Source organism: Hydractinia symbiolongicarpus, chromosome 11, assembly GCF_029227915.1.
Source record: "Hydractinia symbiolongicarpus strain clone_291-10 chromosome 11, HSymV2.1, whole genome shotgun sequence".
Lineage (NCBI taxonomy): Eukaryota > Metazoa > Cnidaria > Hydrozoa > Anthoathecata > Hydractiniidae > Hydractinia > Hydractinia symbiolongicarpus.
The window spans coordinates 5862880-5872930 of NC_079885.1; the positions used below are offsets into that span (position 1 = coordinate 5862880).

Genomic DNA, 10051 nt, shown 5'->3' on the forward strand with positions numbered 1-10051 from the left:
TAAAACCTATATAATTTTGATACAAAGATTGGGAAGTACAAAATTCCACCACAACTTGTTTATAACTCTATCAAAGTTTATTCAGAGTTCCAGATACACAATGGAAAAAGCTGTTAAAAAAAATCTGTGTCTATTTCCGAGAGTCCTTTGCCTAAATACAAATCTAAAACATTACAGCAATGAAGAGACAAAGAAATCTGTCAAATCTGTCAAGGAAATTTTGCACTTGTCTGACGATTTTCCCGCAGTGTTATTTATGGATGTGTTTCAAAGGACAGCTGTTAGAGAGTGGTTGGATGAACACAATGTGTTAGTTTCATTTGTTCCCAACAACATGACGCATTTGTTCTAACCATTAAACTTAACAGTCAAAAACTCATGATTAATAAATATACAATGTAGTACGCAACGAAAGTTCGCGAAAGGTTGGATAAAGGGATTTCTTTCGACGACATCGACATAAAAAACCCCGCTTACGGTCGGTTAACCTCGACACGTAAGATGGTTAATTGGTTTGTACGACGAATTATTATTTGAAAATGAAAGAAGATGATCATTAGTGGTTAGAGGACAGCAGAAATCCTCGAAGCTGTACAAAAAGGTTCAGTCGACTTCCCATATCTTCATCCATTTTTTCCAAGGAAAACGAATATGACATAGACGATGACCGCAATGCTTTTGGTGAGATTGTTGAAATGTAATGTTTTGTGTTGAAAAGATTATCGGTGTTATAAACGAATGATTTGATGACCGCAATGCTTTTGGTGAAATTGTTGAAATGTAATGTTTTGTGTTGAAAGACTATCGGCGTTATAAACGAATGATTTACAGTAAAATTTAAGTTTCTTTTCTGTCTCCTCCCTCGTTAGTTAAAAAATTAATCTGGCGTTTCGCGAAAATTATTCCATGCGAATTTTTTCAAGGCTGGCATTCGCGAAAATTGGTTCATGCGAATATTAATCCACGTAAGGTATTATGCGCTTCTCAAACTTTTATATATTATTTACATATTTTCTAGATAACACCCATCAAAACATGGTGTTTTGATGGGTGTTAATTAGTAGTATTGGAATCCAAATATTTTACAGACCAACATCTTCTATGCTGTCGACCGACGTGGTGCGACTTACTATTTTCCGTAGTAACGACAGTTACTCGAGTAAAAATATCTCATATCCACCACATGTACCAAAAAGATGTGCTTAAGAGTACTTAACTCTGATAAAGAGTAGGGGTTATTCAATAGGGAGGGGTTATTCGATAGGGAGGGGTTATTCGATAGGGAGGGGTTATTCGATAGGGAGGGGTTATTCGATAGGGAGGGGTTATTCAATAGGGAGGGGTTATTCGATAGGGAGGGGTTATTCGATAGGGAGGGGTTATTCGATAGGGAGGGGTTATTCGATAGGGAGGGGTTATTCAATAGGGAGGGGTTATTCGATAGGGAGGGGTTATTCGATAGGGAGGGTTTATTGGAAGGAGGATGCTATAAACGAGTTGAAGGTTTTAACAAGAAAAAATAAAACACCTTTTCTGATATTTCATGGTACATATAACATTAGTAGAATGTTAGTCGTGTTAATGCAGTTTCAATATAAACCTTGTCAACATAAATAAATATTATAAGATAAAAAAATTTTTTTAAGTGGACTTGTTTAGTTTTTCAAACTTTTGATTCACGTTATTGACAAGCTCACGAATCTCTGCTGTGCTTGGATGAAATAAAACAGATCGATGTGCGCTGGCGTTCAAAGTTGTAGCGTTTGAGGATTCTGTATTGTTGAAGGACAAACTACTTGAATTATTATTCACTGTCTCTATTTCATTGATGTGTTCCTCTAAAACTTTCAAACGAAAATGAATCTTTTGCTTCCAAACTTCCAAACTGAGCTGTTCATCTACGTTTTTATCGTACGTGCTTATCATTTCAAGTTTATTGAACGCTCCCGATATTGCTCGAATTTGATCCGAGAAGTAAAAAGAATAAGGGTTGGTTTCGTGTCCTGGTGACACGTAACCATGATCTGGGGTGCTCGTTGTCACTGGTAATGACTGACTTAGGCGAATTTGATTCATGGAATGTAGACATTGATGAATATCTTCTCCGTGATTGGACAGTGGTAATGACCTGCTTATCTTGAAGCGTTCTTCAGTTGGACTCGATGTTATACAAGGAGTAAAATTTTTCATGGAATCATTCTCTTTGGTTGGTGTAAAAAATATGTCTGTGTCCGAGGAGATCGATAATAAACTGGACTTTGGACTTGACAGTTGTATATTATCGAAGAAAGAATTGTTTTTGTTTTCATGGAGTTGCTCGTGAATTGATTTCAACATAGACATAATGTTATTACTTACGATATCTTTATTATTTCGTTCCTTATCAAGTCTTTTCAACACACAATCAATTAATGTTTGTTGTGTTTCGATTCTGCAGGTAAGTTTATCGATCAGTCTTGTTTTGGAATGAATATCGAGGTTACTTGCTTTTAAAGCGGTTTCATAGCGTGTCACAACTTTCTCATGAAGTTTCTTTTGAAGTTTCAAATCGCTTTCGACGTTTTTCTCTCGCGTTTTCATGAGAAGCAACTGTTGTTTTTGATCAGCTGTCATTTCCTCTGTCTCTCGCAGTTTCTCTTCGTATTTTTCTTTTACCGATGTCAGCTTTGCTTGGAAGTCGTGCTGCATTTTTGTAATTTCTGCGGCGTCTTTTTCTGTCACCTCTGTCAATATTTTATCGCTTTCTGACTTACACTTTTTAATTTCTTCCTGCAGAATGTTCTCGTTTTGTTCATTAAGGGTTTCCAATTCACGTAAAAGTGTTTGCTCTTGTATTTTGTGTCTTGAAGACATGTCATTTAGCTGTCGAGTTAATCTTTCAACTTCACCATCTTTAGCAGTTAACTCGTCCTGACAAAAGCTTAACTCGTTTTCTAGCTCGCTAAAGTTATTTAATAACTCGTTAATTTCTTCTTTAGACTTGTTTCTCGACAGGTCCATATCATCTTGAAGCTTCTGTACTCGCCGCGAGTGATTTCTACGCAACTGTTCTACTTCGAGTTTATGCTTATCCATACAATCATCGAGATTCACTTTTAACTCGTCCATTTGACTCTCTCTCTCCAGCGCTATTAATTCAAGCTCTTTTACTTTGGCACGCAGATTCTCAAGCGTACCAGACATTTTCTTACAAGCTTCAGTAGTAACACTCAATTTGTCTTGATAATCTTCACACTCAGTTTGCTTTTCTCCTATTAATAAAGTTGCCTCATCAAGGCGACCTTTCATTTCTCTCATTTCAGCGCTATTCTGATCAAAAGCAAGCTTAAATCTTTTATTTTCTCCTTTCAACTTCTCAATTATTTCAAGTTTGTTTGTTACAGCTTCTTGCTTCGTTTTATTTTCCGCCATCATTTTGCTGATGTAAGCATCTTTTACTTTGACGTCATCATTTCTAGTTTGCAGTTGTTGGTTCAAAATTTTAATATCATTCACATGTTGATCGCGTTCTAAACTGTGATCGATTTTATGCGTCTCAAACTCGATTTTTAATTTCGTTAAGTTGTCTTTCTCGACGGCGAGTAGTTTTAAACAGGTCTCTTTTTCTTTTAAAAGCGACTCCATCAACCTCGCATTCTTTTCATCTCTATTATTCAACTCTTTCACATGATTTTCGAGTTGAGTTAATTTTATTCGGCTTTCTTTTTGTTCAGAGGCGTTCGTTCGATACTGCTCAATTTCTTCTCGAAGTTTGTTTAAAACAGCCTCGGTTTCGCCGCATTTGACTTTCAATTTCTCATTTTTATCGTTTAGTTCAACTTCACTTCTTTCTTTTTCATTTATTTGCTTTAACAAATTCTCAAAATTAACATTCAATTCTCTCATATTTTGTCTCGACTGTTCAGCTTCACTTTCGACTTGATGTCTCAGCTTTCTTTCAGTATTGAGTTGTTGCTCTATCAGTTCGTATTTCGATTTCATTTGTTTACATTCGTCTTCGGAACGTCGCAGCGCGTTGATTTGCTCCAATTTCTCACTTTCTAACATATTCTTGCATTTGTCCGATTTCTGCAACACCTCTTCCACCAATCTTGTTGCCTCGTTTATTTTTTCGTTCAACGATTTGTTCTCTTTACTTAATTTAGTAATAACTTCATCTCTTTCGGACAATGTTTTTGTCAAGTTCAAATTTTTCTGTTCTAGTTTTTCGCATTTTGAGTCATTCTGTTCGATCTCTAACTGCAGCTGAATGCGGTTCGTCCTATCGCTTTCAATTTCTGATTTCAAGTTTTCATTCTTCGTGATTAAATCTTCGAGTTCTTTCTCTTTCTTTTGTAAAGTTTTATTTTGTTCTTCATATTTTTTTATCAGTTCATTGAAATTGTCTCTTTGTTTGTTTTCTTGTAATTTCATTTTATCCATATCGTCTATCATACTCGAACTTTCTTTAATACGATTAGACAGCTCATTCTCGTATTGTTGACATTTCGTTTCAAGCTCTGTTTTTTTCTTAGAAAGCTCAGAAAAATCTTGTTGAAGATTTTCGAGACTTTTTTGCAAATCTTTTATTTCTTCGGCCTGTTTTGCATTTTCTTTGGTCAGTGTGTCCACTTGTCTTTGCAATGCATCTTGCACACAATTCTTCAAATGTTCGTCGTAGCTCTGTCGAAGTTTTGCTAGCTCGGTTCGTTCAGCTTGTAGTGTTTCTTCAGTTTTAGTTCGGTCCCTTTTACTTTCTTCAACTTCATTTTGCAAAGTTTTGAAATTACTTGCAAGTATTTCGTTTTCTTCTCGCACTTTCTTCAGCTGCTCCACCAAATCTGATTTCTTCGACCTTAAAATTTTCATCTCGTTAGCAATATTTGTTTTCTCTTTCTCACCTTCATTAATTTTTATTTCTAAGTTCTGTACTTTCTTCATTAAATCCGTAACCTCCGAATTTCGAGCATTTAACGACTCCTAAAAATACATGAATTATCATAAATTATTAAGAAGTAATAAACCATTACATAAATTATTCAATCACGCATTTTAATTCTGTAAATTTATGCAAAAATTGCTTTATTAACGGTTTTTGTTTTTGACGTAACGCTTAATAATTAACATAAAAACAAAGAATTCTCGACACTTCTATAAAAAAAAAATTCACGTAAAGTTAAAAATTCGCAATTTTTGCTAACAAAAAACAAAAAATGACACAATATAAAAACAAATTAATTGTTAGCAGAAAGGTCAAATTATTGTTCCTTTTTGTTCCAACCCGTTTTGATCTGAGTTTTTAGCCTAAAAGGTTTCTATTAGAGATGTCTATTTCTTTTATATTTTATTTTTTGTATTTTCTTGACGCTGTCTTGAAATTCTGTTCAATATCAAAATTGCAGTTTTTTTTATAGAAAACCAGAAGAACGTTAATGCGAAGATAAGATGATTTTTCCTCATACAAAACAAGTCAAATATATTATTTTCACCTGTTATATACAAATATATATAACAGGTGAAAGCCTCATGTCTATAAGAAACTTTTAGTCAGAATACATATTATGAAACTTGGTTTAATTTTGTGAAATAATTAAGAAAAAATATTGCTTAAATTTCTTATAAAAAAGACCCTGGGTGGAAGGTTGCAAATACTTATTTAAGCACTACAAAATATACACTTCAGTATACAAATTATCTTCATTTCACAAAAAAAGATTTCTTCTTTCGAGTTTCTTCAAAATCTAAAGTTATTATTTTTGCATGCACAACCACAAAGAAAACCTTACTGGCAACCAACCTTAGAGAAAAAAATAAATATTTGCTTGAAAAATATCACACTGTTTTATCGGTGTCGTTTCATCTCAGTTATCAATTAAAACGAAATGCTGTGCACTGCTAAATTATTTACAATGTATCTTTTGCTCACACAACACGCACATCCAAATTGCAATATCAAAATGCTGGAGAAAAAATTAAAAAACGTAACTGATTGCTGACAACCTCGTTCCAGCTTCCTTTTTTGCATTTGCATATGGAAAGCGGAAAGAATGTTTTCAATGTATGATGATGTATGAAAAAAAGTTCACTGTTTTATAAGATTTTTTTTGATTTTAGCTTGATGATTCGTGATGATCAGGCATATTTTAGTCTCTATTTTTTCCTAACGATATTTAATATTTGGAAACATGATATTGATAGATAATTTTTAAAATTTTTTTTACACATGAACAAGCAATGTTTACACTCCACTCAGTCTAGCATTAATTTTTCTTTATTCGTAGAAGTGAAGTTTCAAAAGACATTTGAAAGGATGCCGTGTGTGTCTCCCCTCTTGTTCATCCTCTTCTAGATTACAGTTGAAGATATAAAATCTTCATTTTTTTCATCTGATTTGAGATGAAATAACGAAATAAAGTGCATCTCATACCCGAGCATAGTATTTAGGTTTTTATTAAAGAAATAACAGTGTTCCGTAAATCAAATTTGAGCTGAATTTCCATTGGTTGGCTATGTAGTAACTAATTCTTTTTTTTTCACAAATTTTAGTACGGACCGGATCGAAATATATTTAACAAGCAGAGTCCACAAATCACAATTTTCTGATCCGATCTGTTCCATTTCATTTTTGAGTAAAAATTCATCGTTAGCTAAGTGTCAATAGATGCAAACTTAAAAATGATAAGATTAAGTGCATGTATTTGTTTTTAACATTGTTTTTTCCATCGAATAAAAAATAAAACCCTGGGTACACAAATGTCACAATCAAACACCGCACCTGTAAAGCATTTTTATCTGCGTTTAATTCGTTAATATTTTCATCTAATGTTGTGATTTCGTTTCTTTGTTCCGCCATCTTATTTTTCAACCATTCTTTTGAATTTTGTTGTTCTGAGTTGTCAACTGTTGTTGAACTTCTTCTGCGACCCTAAAAATAGCAATGTCAGCATATTTAGTAAACTTATGACTGTACTAACGTAGACACAAATCATAAAAATAATAGGCATTAAATCTAGACATCCAGTGAAATATCCAGGTTTACTTTTTATACCCATGGCATCTGGGTTTTATTGCTAAGCAACGATGTAAAACGAAAAATCATCGAACAACGTGGGAAAGCTACTATCAAATCAGTTTGTGAAAAATTATTGTATACTTTTGTCTTCAGGGGAATGTGTAACGATGGTATATGTACAAACAGCGGAAATTTAGAAGGATTTGTTGTTAATGTCGCAGTGCTTCTGATGAAAAAAAAAATGTTTCATAATTTTTTTTAACTCTAATCAATGAATACTTTATTCTTTTTCTAACAGTTCACATATATATACACCCATCTAACTAAATCGCTCTTCGTTTTTTAAGACATTTTACTCTATCAAAACAGAAGTTGTTTCATTAGGTTGAAAAGTTCGTAACTTTTGTTTAACATCTATTAATTTTGAACAAAATATTTTAGCTCCTATAAACTATATTTCAATTTAGCCAAAAGTACACTAGACCAAATAATTGTGGTGAATTTCCGTTTTTGCACTAAGAGACATCATGGTTACTGTACCCACGAAATATTTAGGCGAAGAAATATACATTACTTCATAAACAAATAAAAACCACCACGGATGAGCGCAGCATTAAATACCTACCCCCTTTCCAGCGTTAAGTTCGCGCCTCTGTCTTGAACTTCGTGTCTCCTTCCCAGGCCCCTTCCATAACAAAATAGCTTTTTCATTCTCTGTGTTTAATACAACCCTGTAAAGAGAAAATGTCTTTTTAGCAGAAGAGTTTGAAGTTACTGGTCCTATTTCGTGCGACTTTACAACTGGTTTTACCATCGCGGTGTAAGCTCTGCTCCAAAAACTGACCAGAGCTTAAATTGATATAAATATGTTTAGATTTATATGCATAGTTCCATACGAAATAATCTTTTATTCATAAGAACAAGAGTGAATTAATAAAATGACTTACTTATCCGGTGTTAACGTTCGCTTCAACTTTGGTTTAACAGCCGCCATTTTTGTGTACACTTCAGTAATAGTGAAAAGTATGTGTAAGTAATTTTCGTTCTCGCTAGCAATTAACACTTCGTATATTTGAATATAATTTCATGACATGCCATACTACACACTCTCCTTCGCAGAAGTTATACAGGGCGACAAGTTTTCGCGCCATTTTAAAAGAGAAGAAATTAACCAAATTATTGTATGTTGTGTGAATGATGGCAAATTAGAAAGGAGTTACAAAGAAAGAAGGAAAAAGAATTAATACATGTAAAAAATATTTTTTTTGAAATATTTAAAAAACGGAGAAGAAAAATTAGAGTTAGAAAAATATATTTTTGAAGAAAACAATTTGTTACAATATTAAATTAAAATACTTCTATCCTCTAAATCATTAAAACTTGAATACCAATTTATAAATCCAGCCTGCTTAACAATGTTCTAGGGAATAAGTTCTTTTACTTAAGTGAACGACTTTTGAAGGAATTTCTTTTAAATCTTAATTTTGTTAAAAATCAAAATGAATGGCGCCAAATAAGTCCGCAAACTACGTAGTAAACTAAACTGTCATATTTCTTTTGACTTAACATCATATTTTTAACAAAAGTTTTACTTTGCCCTCATTTAACATATTGTATTCACAAAAAAGATTAAAATGTAAACAGAGTTTTGAAAAGGTTGACATTGTTCTTCAATAATTTTAACAATGTAAACAAGGACTAACGACGTCGATGAAACAGATCATCAAACCATTTCATAAGACGTCGACGTACCACACGTGTTATCCAACGTTCCTCATTATGTCGGCGACGAAATTTGGAAAACTTTCCACTGCAGGTAAAAAATGATAGCCACGTATTTTTGCGACTTCCTTCAAAACTCGGATTTGAGTCATCTTGTTCCGTAAAATGTTGCGACACAACGGATTCTTTTAAACTTGACGCTTCAACTTTATTTTCTTCGTCGAGTGTCGGAAGATGAATATGATGTTTAAATATTTCGTCAAAGGTTGTTTCTCCTAAAACGAAATTTGTATGAGAGCTTTTAGGACGAAATTCACAGTCCTACTGTCACGTGGTTCTATTGTGATAATAAATATAGGTTAAAATAAAGATAAACATCTACCGATATGTTTGCCGTGCGGCATATAATCGTCTCCACTAATGTGAAGCAAAGAAATATCATCAATGATGGAGTAATTCTTCTGGTCAGAGTTCGATTGAGACGTTCCCCTCTCCTCCGTCTTGCTTTCACCACGTAACATTCGTAAAATGCTTTCACTTTTTCCACCAGTAGACTGCATCAAAAGATCGAAAGCACTATGTCCTTGCGAATCCTTCATAGTTGGAAGGCCTGAGAGAAATAGAATGTAAATATAAATTTTGAAAAATAAAAAAAAATATGGGGGTTTTCATCAACTTTTATCACAGGAACGATTTATTAGTATCCAAATTTACAATAATCAACAGTAACGACAAGGAAAAGATGAAAGACGACAACAACAACGACAACCACAACACCAACATCAACAACAACAACGACAAAAACAACAACAACGACAACGACAACAACAACAACAACGACAACCACAACACCAACATCAACAACAACAACGACAACAACAACAACGGCAACGACAACAACGGCAACGACAACGCCGGCAACGACAACGACAACAACAACGACGACAACAACAACAACGACAACAAATACCAGAGAAACAACAACAACAACAATCACAACAATTACAGAAAAGTCAACAACGATGACGGTAATGATAATAAAAGCAAAAATAACGACTGCCACAACAACGAAAACGACTACAGCCCCGACAACAACGATAATAATGACAACAACAGGATGAATTGGCTTACTATCCATCTTCTCAGTTTAAAATCTTCTTCAACAAACGTGTTACTAACCTCCTGCTTGTAGTAGTATCTGTAACGTATCTTCTCTGCCATACATTACAGCCATATGTACAGGCGTTTTTCCGTCCGCTGAAGCCAAGTTGGGATCTGCACCATGGTCAACGCACAATTGTGTAAAAACACAACCAAACGGAGGATCCATGCCTAAAA

General features: G+C 33.9%; 2 protein-coding genes across 3 annotated transcripts; both read right to left on the reverse strand.

The window, feature by feature from the left end:
* Positions 1-1522: 1522 nt before the first annotated feature.
* On the reverse strand, positions 1523-8096 carry LOC130613958 (putative autophagy-related protein 11). 2 transcript variants are annotated; one of them, XM_057435337.1, is made up of 4 exons: positions 7939-8096; positions 7617-7722; positions 6755-6904; positions 1523-4959 (listed from the first exon to the last, which is right to left on the reverse strand). In XM_057435337.1, exons 1-4 carry the CDS (start codon positions 7983-7985, stop codon positions 1642-1644), a joined length of 3621 nt encoding a protein of 1206 aa, XP_057291320.1. In that variant the 5' UTR covers positions 7986-8096; the 3' UTR covers positions 1523-1641. The 2 variants fall into 2 exon arrangements, with proteins under 2 accessions (XP_057291320.1, XP_057291319.1); XM_057435336.1 differs by lacking the exon at positions 7939-8096 and having other exon boundaries at positions 7617-7912.
* A 238-nt stretch (positions 8097-8334) lies between these two features.
* Positions 8335-10043, reverse strand: LOC130613961 (uncharacterized). The gene is made up of 3 exons (XM_057435339.1): positions 9893-10043; positions 9096-9323; positions 8335-8988 (listed from the first exon to the last, which is right to left on the reverse strand). The coding sequence occupies exons 1-3, from the start codon at positions 10041-10043 to the stop codon at positions 8690-8692; spliced, it is 678 nt and encodes a 225-aa protein (XP_057291322.1). The 3' UTR covers positions 8335-8689.
* Between the last annotated feature and the right edge of the window lie 8 nt (positions 10044-10051).